The sequence below is a fragment of the Podarcis filfolensis genome (genome assembly GCF_964270895.1).
Source record: "Podarcis filfolensis genome assembly, chromosome: W".
Taxonomy (NCBI): Eukaryota; Metazoa; Chordata; class Lepidosauria; order Squamata; family Lacertidae; genus Podarcis; species Podarcis filfolensis.
The window spans coordinates 21,017,617-21,034,819 of record NC_139619.1 but is presented as its reverse complement, the minus strand read 5'-3'; the positions used below and the strand labels follow the sequence as shown (position 1 = coordinate 21,034,819).

General features: G+C 47.0%; 1 protein-coding gene across 1 annotated transcript in view; it reads right to left on the bottom strand.

Moving 5' to 3' along the window:
- Positions 1–1,706: 1,706 nt before the first annotated feature.
- LOC310753712 (uncharacterized protein) overlaps positions 1,707–17,203 on the bottom strand; it is a gene marked incomplete at its 3' end in the record, with an annotated part of 332,047 nt that continues 316,550 nt past the window's right edge. The window contains exon 2 of the mRNA XM_083595063.1: positions 1,707–3,567. Coding sequence (XP_083451189.1) covers positions 1,707–3,080 — 1,374 coding nt within the window. The 5' untranslated portion in view covers positions 3,081–3,567. The remainder of the gene's footprint in view (positions 3,568–17,203) is intronic.

Sequence of the window (17,203 nt, the reverse complement as noted above, 5' to 3'; positions counted from 1 at the left end):
CAACTCTGTGAGTGAGAACACACCTAGATCTTTCATGGACTTCATCTCTTTGTCCATTGCCCTGTGCCACTTACCTGCTTCTTCCTCAGGTAAACTCTGAATATCCTTGAAGGATTCAGGTTCACATCTGGCAGACCCTACCCAGACGCCTGAAGCATCGTACCGATCAGGTCTCCTTGTCCTCGCTGATCTCCTCAGTGTGAATCCTTGTGACCCTGCTGCTTCACTGGGTCCAGCTAAATCATCCTCAACTTCAGTGTCTTCCCCCTCTGACCTGCTGCGCCTCTTGGGCCTTACAGCTGGTCCAGCAGGTGAGGAAGGCTCACTCTTTGGCTCAAACTTGACACTTGCCTGAGGAGGTGTTCTAGGTTCCCCCCTCTGAGGGATCCTGAGCTGTCCCTGCCTTGGACTCTGTCCCTGTGGTGGACCCTGTTGCTCTGGACCGTGGTCCCCAGCAACAAGTTCCTCTTCCTCCTCAACGTCTGAGTCATAGAACGGCTGTGGAATCACGTCTGGATTATCGTGCAGATGTTTCCACCCGGCTTGCTCACAGAACTCAGCGCTATTGCTGATAACCAACCTAGACTGGTTTCCACTTGGGTACACAAACCGCCAGGCCTTTGAGTCAGGCTCATACCCTACAAAGATCATTCTTTTAGATCTTGGCTCACCTTTCTTGCGTATAGCCTTTGGAATAAGCACCCAGGCCTCACAACCAAACACACGAAGGTAGTGTACCTTAGGCTTCTTTCCATGCAGCAAGAAATAAGGTGTATTTCCTACACTAGAGTTGTACACTCTATTCTGCGTATGAACCACAAATCTCCAGGCCTCAGACCAATATTTCTGGAGTAGCCCTGCGTCCCACAGGATCGCAGACACAGCTTCCTCCACCGTCCTGTTCTTTCTTTCTGCCAGCCCATTCTGTTGCGGAGAGTAAGGAGTGGACAGTCTGTGGCTAATTCCCTTCTCCCTGAAGAAATCCTGTAAAGCAGAACCAGTGAACTCAGCACCTCTGTCACTTTGAAAGCCATGCACTTTGGTGGAAAAGGTTACCTGAACTGCGGTGATCCAATCCCTGATCATTTTAGCCGCCTCCCCTTTCGTTTTCAGAGCAAAGGTCCAAGCAGACCTCGAAAAATCATCAACCAGAAGCAGAGAATACTTTGATCCCCCCAGTGACTCAACTGACATGGGGCCACACAAATCTGCATGAATTAATTCAAAGGGTTGTGTGGTCTGTCTCTCTGACTTTGGATAGGAGCATGTCACAATTTTCGCCTGTTTACATGCATTGCAATCTAAAAATTTGTCACAAGCATTAAATTTGCACCCTTGTGTCAGTTCTGGTGCTTTCTTAAGATACCCCCAATTCAGATGGGCGAAGCGTCTGTGCCAAATATGCGAACAACCGTGGTGGGGCGCTACATTCACACATTGCCCCTTCGCATCTTTGGTGTCATCCTTTCCTGTAGAAAAAGGCACATTTACAACAAACAAATTGCCTTTAGACTGCACTGTGTACACGTGTTTCCCATCCTTGGAAAACTCACATTTGGTACCTGCAAAAGACACATAGAATAGAATCATAGAATCATAGAATCATAGAATCATAGAATCATAGAATCATAGAATCATAGAATCATAGAGTTGGAAGAGACCACAAGGGCCATCAAGTCCAACCCCCTGCCAAGCAGGAAACGCCATCAGAGCACTCCTGACATATGGTTGTCAAGCCTCTGCTTAAAGACCTCCAAAGAATGATGATAACCATCAGCGAGTAAATCATGCACACTTAACAAACAGTTAGTTAAACCGGGCACTGCATAAGCTTTGACTTCATGCTTAAGAAAGGGACAGAAGAAAAAGCCTGTCTCAGTTAGCCTTCTTCTACTTCCATCCGCGATCGTCACAAACCTATCAGTTTTTACTGTCCTGCAATTTCTTAAAAGACCACTAGATGGCACTAGCGTGTTCGTGGCTCCAGAGTCGATGACGACAGTAAGATAGTCTTGTTGTTGACATTCCTGGGTCGCCAAGGCAACAATCTCCTCGCTACCCCCCTCCTTGGGGCCTCTGCAGATGTCCTCCCTGGTTGTCACGGCAACAGACTCCCCCCAGCAGGAAGACTTGCCCACGACCTTCACAGCTTCCGTAGATGCAACTCTCTCAGTTGCCTTGGAAACCGGACTTGTCTCAGCGTTCTCACGCAGCTCCTCCTGATAGCCGCCCGCTATCAGCAAACTTCCCAGCTGTGTGACCTTGAAGCCTCCTGTAGCATTCAGCTTCGCACGGCTAGGCTCCAGCTCACGAGGTAAACAACTCTTGGCAGCTTTTGGAGAAAGAGGCGTCTCTGAGCTTTCACTGCTCACTGCCCCCCCCCCACTGCTCACGGGGCCTCCAGGACGTTTTCCTGCACCCCCTCTGATGGGTAAGGGGCTCCCAACTCTTGGCCTCTCTCCAGGCTCCTCACACAGACACGTTGCAGCATCCAAACAGCTCCCAGGCTCAGCAAAAGCACCAGCAGCATTGCCAGCAACAGCAACAGTCCCTTCGCCCCCCTGTGGGGGCTCCCAGCTCCTCCCAGCTGTGCATTGGCTCTCAAGAATGTGGCCGCCGCCATCTTGCCTCTCCATTTCGGATGCAGCCATGTCTCGGCCCTTGCTTCCCACCCCAGCTTCACAGGCTTTTCGGAGTGATTGCCAAGCGGCCTCTGGCCTTCTTGCACCCAGGACAACTGGCACTAGATGAGCATCCACATTTTCTGCCAAAAAAGCAAGCACACGCTTCTCCAAGTCACTTTGCACTGCAGCCTTCTCAGCCTCTGCTTTCCCAGCTGCATACTGTGGGGGCTGGACTAAATCCCAGAGCTGCTCTCCCACCAACAAGAGTTCCACTTCAAAACTCCACTGTAGCCAATTTTGACTATTCAGTTTCTGACATGGCAGTTTAAACTCAAAGCCATGCCCTTGGGGCTGTGCCATGCCTCCCTTCTCCCTTCTGTGGCGTTTGCAGTACTCACTCATTTCTGCCAACTGGGTGTTCCGGAAAGACCTGGCATCGCAGCTCCCTTGCTCCATCAGCCTCCTCCGATCTGCCCTTTGAAGTCTTGGCAGTCGATCAAACTGACGTCCAGCAAATAAAGCTTCAAAGCCCTTTCTCACACGCTTCGTGTTGACCAGCCATAACCTCTTGGATAGATTTATTGCTTTATTGTTCGGCGTCCAGCACGCTTCCCCCTGCGAGCCTCTGCAGGTCGTAAAGCAATTAGCAATTAGCAAAGTTGCACAGCGGTCGCGTGTCGAAAGAGCAGTAAATCAGTCCCAAACGTTTCTTCTGTCCTCAAGTCTCTTTATTGAAACAAAATAGCGTATTTACAATTTCCAACAGCCATCCGAGTTAAGCTGCATCTTCTCTCTGCTTGCAGCGTCTGAACAAAGTGCTTTCGATTTCCACTCAGCTCACAGCATTCCAAACTGTTTTCGTCACGTCCTGGCTTACTTCCCTTGTAAGCCCCACCTCTCAGGCTCGAGGTATAGAAGGTTAACCCTTCACTACACCCAACACCTACTATCCCACATGCACAGAAAACATGGGTACTTGGTGAAGCCAGACTGTTGTCCCAACAAAAAGTTCACCATCTTCAGGTCAACACAAATAAACCACTTATGCTGATCATAACCAATTTTCTCCAGCACATACTTCACCGCTTCATAGTTCTCCTTCAGTGTACTTGAGTGAGCCAGGGGTATAGAGGCAAACTGGTTGCCGTTGTGTAGCAGAACACATTTCAGTGATCGCTTGCTGCTGTCAATGAACAGTCTCCAAACTTTGGGTTCTGCTCCAAGCTTGATCACAAGCTGCACAATATCTGCACAGTACACCAAGTCCTTCTCTTCCGAGAAAAAATGGAGGTACTCTTGATGCCTGTTGCGGAAGAAGCTGATGCGAGCACTGTCAGAGAGGAGGGTTTTTTTCCTTCAATCTGGATGCCAGCAGTTCGGCAGAGTCCTTTGACAAGCTGAGGTCGTGAACTAGATCATTCAACTCCTTTTGGGAAAATGGATGTGGAGCATCATCTTCAAGAACCACTTCTTCTTCATGTCCTTCAACACTGGAGGCATCTTCGTCACTAATGTCAGGAAGTTCTCCGAAGATAGGCACTGGAATTTCATCACAATGAGCTACAGGACGAGGTGCTGATTGAAGATCAGGATACTTGAGGCTGCTCCGGTTCTTTCTGTTGATCCCAGTCACATCAACAGCGCAGAAGTAGCAGTCAGTGACATGGTTTGTCTGCTCCCTCCAAACCATGGGAATTCCAAAGTTCAGAATCCTCTTGCCATTGGTCCACCCACGTAGAGTCTTGGTGCATGCCTTGCATACCATGTGTGGCGCCCAAGCTTTATCCTGGTCACCAAGTTTAATACCAAAATAACTTTATGCTTTGCCACACCAATTTATGGAAGATTTCGAAGTTTTATGACTTCAAACTGATCCCTTTTCGACATAATCACCCAGAACTATCGGACCTGAATACTTCTTGTCATTAAAATAATCATTTCCAATCAAAACAATTATTCGACATGGCATTTTACCCCCACCAACTTTTTCTAAAATGCTCCACACAAGTGTACATGTGAACAAAAACGTAAAAAAAGACATGTGGCCATAGCTCAAAAACTTGACCTGATTGAGCAAAACCAATGTGATTTTTGGATTCAGCACATCAGATTCGTCCTAAATCATCTGAAAAAAACGCAGACAACAAATTTTTTTGTTGACCAGTGCTATCTTCACCCCACAAGTCATCTGTGGTTCTCCTTTCTAACCTCAGCCAATATTGAACAATTTTATGGGACAATGTAAATTAGTCCAACCAGTGCTTTTAACTGGAGAAGTTTATGCTATTGTACATGTGCTGCATCATAACCATTAAGAAACCTCAAAAATCATATGTGGGTTACAACTGTATGTACACTTGAACATGCAGCACCCACATTTGGGAAAGCACAGATATCCAGAAGAACAAAGCTTCATTAAGTGAAACCTAATGTCAGGCTCTGGCCACAGCAGCAGCCTTACAGTTGGGTCATTTGTTAACCCATTAGGATGCCACAATGGTTTGTGCTGTTTGAGAGCTGGCCAGCATCTCTTCTCTTCATCTCTAACAGATTACACAGGAGTACCAAGAGTCTCTAAAAACGTTCCAAATCTCCTGTAAGTCATATTGTTACATTGTTATGGTCAGAATAAAAGCCATATCATCTCCCCTCGTTAACAAGTAACTAGCAAGCCAACTAGCAAGCTAAAATACACTTGGCAAAGAAAAACAAGCCCTGTTCTGGCAAACCTATAAAATTGTAGCTAATCATTTATTTATTTTTAGAATTAATGATCTGGTAGACATAGGTGCAAGGATTCTTAACTAAGTGCTAACACCACTGTGAATGTCAGCTGGAGAAAGGCATCTTACTGTGGCTACAATAGCAGAATAGAGAAGACTTGCAAATTTGGGCCACCAGGTGGCGCGTTGGAAGTGTTGGGATACTGCCAGGGAGATAGAGTCCATCTGAAGCTGCCAAGCTCAGTGCCGGACGATCCATCGACCTCCCGTAGTCACGCAGTATCAGCTATTTAGCGACACTAAGCCTGTGGCTTAGAGCACACTCTTAACAGCAGAATTCACACAGCAAGAAGTTGCACAGCATGAGAGCAGAACATGCATATTTACAGTTTATTTGGCGTTGGTCATAACAAAAGAAGACATGACCGTCTGCTCCGACTGCTCAGGCAAGACAGACAGAAAACGAAAGGAACATATAGCATAAACATCCTGTGAGACAGGAACTTACGCAGGCTGTGACACAAACATCCTGCTGCCTTTTAAGGTGGAACGGAAATATCCTAACATCCTCCCCCTTTCCGTGTAACCTGTAGTACCTGTGGTTCAACCCAATTGCAACCTTTGTACGTAAACCTTAATTTGTTCTCTGTTAACAACCTTAGACAACAGATCAGCAGGAATTTCATTTCCTGGCATGTAGGACACTTGAATGAGTCCTTTCTGAATACACTCTCTTGCTCGATGTAGCTTAATCTGCAAGTACTTGGTCCTTTGCTTGCAACTCTCCGAGTTCAGCAAAGCCAAACAAGATCTATTGTCTTGATACACTTGTATAGGACATTTCACAGAAACCCCAATGTCCTTAAACAGTTGCATCAACCATTCACAATCCATGAGTGAAAATGACAGAGCATTGAGTTCTGCTTCACAGGAACTTAGGCTAACTGTCGTCTGCTTTTTGCACAACCAGTCAAACAGGCAGTGGTTGTACATGTAGCATACTCCAGACGTGCTTGTACCATCCGTGGTGTCACTTCCAAAACTTGCATCTGCAAAGATTTCAAGACCTCCAGTCTTCTGACTGGTGAACCTCAGCCTGTAGTGCATAGTCCCTTTCAAATACCGGGCTATGCGCTTCAGAGCTTTCCAATCCTGAACAGTAGGATTGTTAGCATGTCTGCTAAGCAGGTTAGTGCTTACAGCAATGTCAGGTCTTGAACATCTAGCAATGAAATTCAACTTGCCTAGAATGCATCTGTACAGCGTTGTGTCAGAAAACGCTTCAGCAGTACTGTCTACCTGGTAACCTGTCACCATCGGTGTGTCTGCTGGGTTTGCATCAACCAAATTCAACCTGGTTAATACATCAGCAATTTTCTGTGTTTGGTGTACCAGAAAATTACCTGCTTGGTCCCTCTCCACCTGCAGAGAAAGATAGTTGGATACCTCACCAAGATCCTTCATGTCAAAGTGCTCCTTCAGCTGAGCTAGGGTGCTTTGGTAGAAAGCCTGATTCTTCCAAAACATCAGAAGATCATCAACAAAACATAAACAATACAGTTTGTTTTGCCCCTCCTCCTTGACAAACACACACGGATCAGCTTTGCCCTGGTGAAAACCTAGAGAAAGCAACGTTTCAGTGAGTTTTGTGTTCCAACACCTGGCACTCTGCTTGAGACCATATAAGGATTTCCGCAGTTTACAGACCATTCCCTTCTGTATCTGCATCCCGTCAGGTGGAAGCATGTATAGCTCCTCCGCCAAAATCCCGTACAAAAAAACTGTATTTATGTCATGATGGGAAACATGCAGTTTCTCCTCCGCAGCGATCTTGAGCATCAGCCGAATGCTCTCATATTTGACCGTGGGTGAGTAGGTCTCGTGGTAATCCTGTCCTGGTACCTGTGAAAAACCTCTGGCAACCAATCTGGCTTTGTGTCTGACAACCTTGCCATTCTGGTCTGTCTTGGCCTTGAAGACCCATTTGCTGCCAACCAGTCTCATCCCTGGGACTACCGGTACCAGTTCCCAAGTCTGGTTCCTGTTTAAGGAATCAACTTCAGCCTTCATGGCATTAAGCCAAGGCTCAGCATCTTTAGAGGTTAACTCCTGAACCTCCTTGAAGCTTGAAGGTTCCCACACCTTCTCTGAGCTACTAAGAACAGCAGTTGCCGTCTTAGCAAACTCATCAGCAAATCTCTTTGGAGGTCTGCCTTTGGTCGCCCTTTCAGACCTGCGAACTAGACGCAAGTCTTCTGGACTCATCTCCTCCTTCTTAGGAGAAAAGTGACCAATGGTGAACAGTGGTTCTTCCAGTTCATTGTCAGACGCATCAGATGGTCTGACTGAGGCCTTTGCGCTCTTGTAGTCTGCTGTGTCATCACTGTCGCTGACAGCAGCAGCAGCGCCGCCCACTGAACTGGAATCCGAACTCTGATCATCATCATCATCATCCTCAGTTTCCTCAGCTTTCTCAGCATGATCTGCTTTCTTCACATCACCTTCATCCTCCTCTGGGTAACTCTGGAAAATTCCCACATTTTCCCCCCACTTAGGATTGTACTCAACACTCCTTGTGAACTTTATGGATTTTGAGTTAGTCATCCATACTCTGTATGCACCTTTATCGTACCCCATGAACAAACCATGTGCCCCACGCTTCCCAAGCTTGTTGCTTTGTGGGGTGTGTACCCACATGTCAGAACCAAAGATTCTCAAGTGCTTGGTGTTAGGTTTCTTACCAAACATTTTCTCATAGGGAGTGCAGCCAATAGGTGATGACAGTCTGCGATTAAAACTGTAAACAAAATTCGAGAGAGCCTCCCCCCAAAACTTCTCAGGGAGGTTGGCATCATGCAACAAGGTTTTTATTCCTTGCAGCAACATTTGATTTGCTCTCTCCGCAAGCCCATTCATCCATGGCGATCTAGGCGTTGACAAGTCATGCTGGATTCCCTTCTCAGTCAGGAAAGCTTCAAACTGCTGAGAAGTGAACTCCCCGCCCCGATCAGTAAACAGACAGCCAATACGTTTACCGTGAGCATTCTCCAACCAAGCACAGAATGCCTTGAACCTAGGAAATGCTTGCGATTTCTGCTCGAGCATAAACACATGAATGTACCTGGAAAAAGAATCAATTAGAACCATGAAGTACCTTGCTCCTCCCAAAGAGGGCGCTAGAGGACCTACCAGGTCTGCATGAACTAACTGGTAGGGTTTGGAAGCCTGCCTGCTAGACTCCTTGCCTTTTGGAGCAACCTTCACCTTGTTCTCTGCACAAGATACACATTTCATGTGAAATTTACAAGGTTTGATGTCCAAACCTTCAACCAACTCAGGCATCTTGGCTAGCGCTTGCCAAGAGAGGTGACAAAATCTGCGATGTGCATCATGAATGCATCCTGCATGAAGAACCTTGTTAGTTTGTGCAACACAACAAGTATCAGCATTAGACACAACAGCATTGTCATCATAAGTTAGACAGAACAAACCATCCAACAACTTTGCATGCAAAAAGTCCTCTTTGCCTTTTCTGATGACACAGACATTCCTCTTGAATGTAATTTCAAAACCACGCCGATTTAGCTGTGGGACACTAAGCAAATTGTCCACAGCTCCTGGAACAAAAAGAACATTACTAATTGTAGTATGCAAACTTTCAAGTTTCACAGTCCCAACTCCTGTAGCTTGCAAAGTCCTTCCATCAGCCAGCTGGACCTCTCCATCTTGAGGTGTGAAGGAGACAAACAGATGGCGGTCTTTGGTGAGATGGCGCGTGGCCGCAGAGTCAACAATAAACCTGGCCTTCCCCTTCGAAGCAGATTTGCTGGCAAACAAAACCTTGTTTTCCACCAGCGTGGGCTTTTGCAGCTTGCCTTTAGCCTTTGGTGAAGCTGTGCCAGCATACATAACCTTGTTTTCCACTGGCGTGGGCTTTTGCAGCTTGCCCCCCTGCTCCTGGCCATGAGACTTGCCTTTAGCTTTTGGTGAAGCTGTGCCAGCAAACAAAGCCTTGTTTTCCACTGGCGTGGGCCTTTCACCCCCCTTCTGCTTCGGGCCATCTGCAGGCTTTTTCCTTTGTTTACTTCTGGCCTTCCGGCCTCTGCAAAGTTGACCTTGGCTCCCATGGGAAACAGAGCTCTCAGCTGCCGACTCCTTGGCTCCCCCTGGAGGCTGGAATGCTGCCTGGGATGACATCACAGTCAGCTCCCCCTGCAGCTTGCAACCGGTGCCCTCAGCACCCGTGCATTCACTCGCATTCTGGGAAACAGCCAGGACCTCCGATGCAGTCAAACTCTGGGCTGGGATGACTGGCTGGTGGGCCTTTTTCAAAGCATCCCACATGTCACGTGCCGTGAGATTTCCAGCAAGCGTCTTTATTTCCTCCAGAGAGACGGATAAGACAATAATATCCATGGCCTTCGAATCCTGGCCCTGCCATTTCTCTGTCCGAGGAACTGGAGTGGGCTCAAATACAGTATGCCAGACTCCAAACTGACGCAGCAAACTCTCACACCATTTTGCCCAGGTCTCATAATTGTCCCGATTTAATTTTGGGTACTCAGCAGCTTCAGAGGCTTGGAAAAACTCCATTCCACCTCTTAACGTCAGCCGTGAGTCTTCTTCACTTCAGAGACTCCTTATCTTGGCACCCATAAATCACGAAGCCTGCTTGGCTCGGCTCCCAGGCCAATTAGTCCTTGCCGGACATCAAAGGCTCTTGCCGCGGCAACGAAAAGCCTTTACTTTCGCTTTTCCCACACATACCTCAGCAGTCTGTCGCAGTCTTACTCTCCTGCAAGTGCCGTGAATCTGGGCCCGAAACCTGTTGTTGGGATACTGCCAGGGAGATAGAGTCCATCTGAAGCTGCCAAGCTCAGTGCCGGACGATCCATCGACCTCCCGTAGTCACGCAGTATCAGCTATTTAGCGACACTAAGCCTGTGGCTTAGAGCACACTCTTAACAGCAGAATTCACACAGCAAGAAGTTGCACAGCATGAGAGCAGAACATGCATATTTACAGTTTATTTGGCGTTGGTCATAACAAAAGAAGACATGACCGTCTGCTCCGACTGCTCAGGCAAGACAGACAGAAAACGAAAGGAACATATAGCATAAACATCCTGTGAGACAGGAACTTACGCAGGCTGTGACACAAACATCCTGCTGCCTTTTAAGGTGGAACGGAAATATCCTAACAGGAAGATGGCCGATAATAACATCTCTCTGACCCATACGAGGTAATTCAGGGGCTGCTGTGGGAAGTAGGCAGCCTTCCCTTCCCCCCAGGAGGTGGGGGGACCCTGTCTTGCCAGCAGTGTTCATAATGCACCCCCTGATCCGAGAGATGGGGGTGCCAAACACTTGGCACGAGCCCTCGGTGAAGTCAGCTCTTCCTGACGCCGATTCCAATTAGTGCGTGCTGGTTGCTTCAGCTCGGAATTATAATTGGAAACATATGATTGGAAATGAAGCTGAAGCACATATATCAAGTAAAGCTCGACGATAAGGCTGCTGAGTAATGGATCTCTGTGACCGGGAGCGACGGATGGATAAGTAAATCTTTTGATGTGTCACCACTAAGAGACTGTATGTTTGGAACGAAGGGGTGGTGGAGGAAAAACCCTTTTTTTCCTTTTATATGATGTGATAAAATAACCCTCCACCCCAGAAAGAAACAAGATTGTCGCGTTTTTTAAGAATCATAAGCAGGATTTTAAGAACTGTGTGGGGATGGATTACAACAGGAGAGAAGATTTGAACGGTGAGAAAGTGGAAAAATTTTATGAAGCAGTTAAAAAATGGCGTCTCGCCAAGACAGGCTTGCCGGAGAAAGAAGGACGGGGGAGGAGAATCAGGAATGTTGGAAAGAGAAGGAGTGTCGGAATTGAAAGTTTGACCTGACAGAGCCCTCTGACCTATTTGATTTATTTGGCTAGCCTGGAAAAATAAAGGACAGACCAAAGATTAACCTTGTTTATGGAAGCGTTAAACAGAGGCTGTCCTGGACTGATATAGCTTTTGAAGAGTACAAAACCCGCACAGAGACGCCAGCTTTCAGTCTGGCGATCAGAGATCGCAAAGAAAGGAATATATGACTACAACAAGATGAGAAAGAAAGTAATAAAGGACTATCCGGATTGAACTGGATAGAACTGATTAATTAATGCAGTAAAATAAGTGATGTCCGGACTTATCCGGAATTTTGGACTCGTGCGGAGCTTGATATATGGGTACCCTCAAAAATTTAAAATTTGGCTGTATAATTCGGAACCAATGTGATTTGAATAATGTGATGTGATTGGCCTGTTAATAAAAAATATTTTTTTTAAAAAAAGAGAAGACTTGCAAATTTATATCTGTTGAAGAAGCACTGAGTGTCCTTGGGTCAAGTCACTTTTATACTGGGTCTAGAATGCAGCAAATTTGGGCATCCTCAAGAGCAATCAAGAGTCCATCACCCAAACAAAACTACTGTTACTCTATATGGAGCCCCCCCAAAATATTTTCTGTTAGCAAGCCACACCATTTGCAAGCTAAGTGAGCCCACTGAGAGGCACTCATTAGCTCAGTTCTTCATCTTAAAGATGGGAACTAAAACAATGCACTTATCAACTGATAAGTATAAACTGAGGGATATATTACTCATCCGCAGAATACTATCTCCTGAAGACAAACCAAAGCCCCTGCACTTTCTAGAAGTAATGCAAAGGGATTTACCCTTCCTCTCTTCATGCCTCCCATCTGCTCTAGAGGGTCTCCCAACCTTCTGAAGCAAATTTTGAGGGGGCGGGGGCAGAAGGGAAGAGGAGAGGGTAGAGAAATTCCAATGCAAGGTTAAAACATGGCCATTTAACCTTGCAAGGTGGCTGCTGAATGCTTGACCAACTCTAAGAACTCTGCATTCTTCTGATACCAATCTCTGGGCTTCTGGGTTTGCTGCAGCTCAACTCCGGACGCGCGTTTCTTGGGCTCCGGGAGACGCACACTCACCAAAGGGGTGAAACAGGGGTTGTAAGGCTTCACGACCCCTCAGAAGGTTCAGGAGGGCTTCCAGAACCTAGAAGGATTCACTGTGATGTGGGAAGGTCTCCAAAAACGGACCTAGAGGTTCGGGAAGGAGACCACAGGCATCGGTAACAGCGTTCCCTCCCCCCGGTGAGAAAGCCTGATTTTTGGGGCGTCCTGGCGGCAGAACTTCCACAGAACAACAATGAGTTTAGATACCCGGTTAGTGTGACTATAACTTTGAAAAGCGGCATTAATGACTTTCTATATTAATTAAATTTAGGCAAGTTCTGCAGCCATGTAAACCAGCTGGGAAAACTAACCAGAAGAGCTTTGTTTAACCATACAGTTGACGCAAGTGAAAGAGGAGGTCAAACCCGAGGTATATAGAAAACAGTGCCTGAAAAAAGCCAATGTCAGGAAAAGAACTTTTATTTTCTGGAGGTTGGAAGTGACAGTATAGATTAAAACATTATCGGATAAGAAACAAAAGAGATTGGAGTAAAGAATACCCCCCCCCCAAAAAAAATGGAAACAAATTAATGAGGATTTGTCGTTATAACCCTATACAACTATCTCTTTCTTCGATTTAAAATCTCTCCTGGTCTTTATATTTTTAAGTGAAAAGTGCCTTAAGTTTATTTTAGGGTTGCTATCTGTTCTTTCTTCCCTCCCTCCTTTGGTTTTTTTTTCCCTTTCCTTTTCTTTTTCTTTTTTTCTCTTTTCCCCTTTTCTATCTTGTTCTTCTTCTTTCCGCTCCCCCTCTCCCCCCCTTTTCCCTTCCTTCTATTATTATTAAAAAGTAGAGACATCACCTTGCCAACAAAGGTCTGTATAGTAAAAGCTATGGTTTTCCCAGTAGTGATGTATGGAAGTGAAAGCTGGACCATAAAGAAGGCTGATCGCCGAAGAATTGATGCTTTTGAATTATGGTGCTGGAGGAGACTCTTGAGAGTCCCATGGACTGCAAGAAGATCAAACCTCTCCATTCTGAAGGAAATCAGCCCTGAGTGCTCACTGGAAGGACAGATCGTGAAGCTGAGGCTCCAATACTTTGGCCACCTCATGAGAAGAGAGGACTCCCTGGAAAAGACCCTGATGTTGGGAAAGATGGAGGGTACAAGGAGAAGAGGACGACAGAGGACGAGATGGTTGGATAGTGTTCTCGAGGCTACCGGCATGGGTATGACCAGACTGCGGGAGGCAGTGGAGGACAGAGGTGCCTGGCGTGCTCTGGTCCATGGGGTCACGAAGAGTCAGACACGACTAAACGACTAAACAACAACAACAACATTATTATTATTAATATTATTATTACCTACTTTTGTTTTTGTTTTTGCTCTGCTGCTTTTTTGTTTTTTTTTTCTTCCTTTTTTCTCTCTCCTCCTTTTTTTGATTCTACTAAGATCATTGCCTAGTGGTTATTAAACCTTTTCAGTGGTTAAAATCTTAAACACTCCTTAGATAGCTAAGGGAACAAGGTAATTTGATTTGGGGTGTGATTGCCAGATTATTACCACTAGGATAGTAAGAGGTGGAACTGAACCATATAATTTGTTTATCAATTTAATTTGCTAAAACAATCACTGAACTTAAAAAACTGGGTTTGATATGTCCAATACAAATAAGAAATCTGCAAATACAGTGACATCAAGTTCTGTTACCAATCCTAGCAGAAGAAAGTCAACTATTGATTCAGATATAAATATGGATATGAAAGAATTAATTTTGGGATTGAAAAGAGACATCTTAGAAATGAAGAGATGAATGAGAATGCTAGGACTACGGACCAAAAACTGGATAGGATGGGAATGAAAATTGACAAAATGCAAAGATGGTGACAGAGTTAACAGGAAAAATGAATGAGTTAGTTGTAAAAAATATGGAGATGTCAAAAACCATACAAGAACTGAAGGCAGAACAATTAACTTGCAGGAGGGGGTGAGGAAGGTACAGAAAGAGAATAGAGAGCGGAAGGGAGAAACAGATAAAATTATTATTATTATTGTTATTATTATTATTATTTATTATTTATACCCCGCCCATCTGGCTGGGCTTCCCCAGCCACTCTGGGCGGCTTCCAAAAGAATATTAAAATACATCAAACATTAAAAGCTTCCCTAAACAGGGCTGCCTTCAGATGACTTCTAAAAGCCTGGTAGTTGTTGTTCTCTTTGACATCTGGTGGGAGGGTGTTCCACAGGGAAGGCGCCACTACCGAGAAGGCCCTCTGCTGGTTCCCTGTAACCTCCCTTCTCGCAGTGAGGGAACCGCCAGAAGGCCCTCGGTGCTAGACCTCAGTGTCCGGGTAGAACGATGGGGGTGGAGACGCTCCTTCAGATATACTGGACCAAGGCCGTTTAGGGCTTTAAAGGTCAGCAGCAACACTTTGAATTGTGCTCGGAAACGTACTGGGAGCCAATGTAGATCTTTCAAGACTGGTGTTATGTGGTCTCTGCGGCCGCTCCCAGTCACCAGTCTAGCTGCCGCGTTCTGGATTAGTTGTAGTTTCCAGGTCACCTTCAAAGGTAGCCCCACGCAGAGCGCATTGCAGTAATCCAAGCGGGAGATAACCAGAGCATGCACCACTCTGGCGAGGCAGTCCGCAGGCAGATAGGGTCTCAACCTGCATACCAGATGGAGCTGGTAAACAGCTGTCCTGGACACAGAATTGACCTGTGCCTCCATGGACAGCTGTGAGTCCAAAATGACTCCCAGGCTGCGCACCTGGTCCTTCAGGGGCACAGTTACCCCATTCAGGACCAGGGAGTCCTCCACACCTGGCCGCCTCCTGTCCCCCAAAAACAGTACTTCTGTCTTGTCAGGATTCAACCTCAATCTGTTAGCCGCCATCCAACCTCCAACCGCCTCCAGGCACTCACACAGGACCTTCACTGCCCTCACTGGTTCTGATTTGAAAGAGAGGTAGAGCTGGGTATCATCCGCATACTGATGAACACCCAGCCCAAATCCCCTGATGATCTCTCCCAGCAGCGTCATGTAGATGTTGAAAAGCATGGGGGAGAGGACAGAACCCTGAGGCACCCCACAAGTGAGAGCCCAGGGGTCTGAACACTCATCCCCCATCACCACTTTCTGAACACAGCCCAGGAGGAAGGAGCGGAACCACTGTATGACAGTGCCCCCAGCTCCCAGCCCCTCAAGACGGTCCATAAGGATGTTATGGTCGATGGTATCAAACGCCGCTGAGAGATCCAGCAGAACTAGGAAACAGCTCTCACCTTTGTCCCTAGCCCGCCGGAGATCATCAACCAGTGCGACCAAGGCAGTTTCAGTCCCATGATGAGGCCTGAATCCCGACTGGAAGGGATCCAAATGGTCCGCTTCTTCCAGGCGTGCCTGGAGTTGTTCAGCAACCACTCGCTCAATCACCTTGCCCAAGAATGGAAGATTTGAGACTGGGTGATAGTTGGCCATCGTGGCCGCATCTAAAGATGGTTTTTTAAGAAGCGGTTTAATAACCGCCTCTTTCAGTGGGTCTGGGAAGGCTCCCTCACGGAGGGAAGCATTCACCACCCCACGAAGCCCATCGCCCAGTCCTTCCCGGCTAGCTTTTATAAGCCAGGATGGGCAAGGATCAAGGAGACAAGTGGTTGGTTTCACTCATCCAAGCAGCCTGTCCACATCCTCGGGGGTAACAGATTGGAATTGATCCCACACAACTTGACTAGACAGGACTCTAGCACTGCTCCCACGGTGGAGTCTACCTCTTCTCGAATCTGAGCGACTTTATCTGCAAAAAACTTTGCAAAGTCATTGCAGGAGATCATGTGGCCCGTACTGGGCCCTGATGGAGCAGGTGGTTCCGCTAAATTGCGAACCACCTGAAAGAGTCTCCTGCTGCTGTTTTCCACAGATGCAATAGAGGTGGTGAAGAAAGTCTTCTTCGCCATCGCTATCGCCACTTGGTAGGCTCGACATTGAGCTCTAACCCGTGTCTGGTCAGATTCTCAACGATTGTTTCATTGCCCTCAGATCCGTGGAAAACCACGGGGCTCTCCGGGCTCCATGCAATTGGAGAGGGCGCTTTGGAGCCAAACAGTCAATAGCCCTGGTTAACTCCACATTCCAGCGGGCCACCAGGGAATCAGCTGAAAGGCCACCAACATGGGATAAAACATCCCCTACCACTCTCTGGAAACCATTTGGATCCATTAAGTGGCGGGGGCGGACCATCCGAATCGGTTCCACCTCCCTGCAGAGGGGAAGGGTCGCGGAGAAGTCCAGTTGCACCAGGAAGTGATCTGACCATGGCACTTCTTTGGTTTCGCTTTTACTTAGTGTCAGATCACCAACATCCATAGAGGTGAACACCAGGTCTAAGGCATGTCCGTGGCTATGAGTTGGGCCAGACTTATTCAGGGACAGCCCCATGGAGGCCATGCTTTCCACGAAGTCCCGAGCGGCCCCTTGTAAGGTCGTGTCGGCATGGATGTTAAAATCCCCTAGGACAACCAAACTAGGTGTCTCCAGGAGGACATCTGCCACGACCTGAAGCAGCTCAGACGGAATCCTTGGTGCAGCGGGGAGGTCGGTACACCAATAGGAATCCTGTACTGCCCCTATTGCCCAACTTCCAGAACATGCACTCAGAGAACTGGGTCTTTCCAATAGGACGCCTGGTACAAACTAATGACTTCCTAAAAATCACTGCAACCCCCCCCCCCCGCCCACAAGGCCTGGGTTGCTGTGCGTAAGAGAAACCTGGTGGACAAGCAGCGGCAAGGACACGCCCATCTGCTTCATCCAACCAAGTTTCTGTTACACATGCCAGGTCAAATCCTCCATCCATGATCAAATCATGGATCACAATGGTTTTATGGAT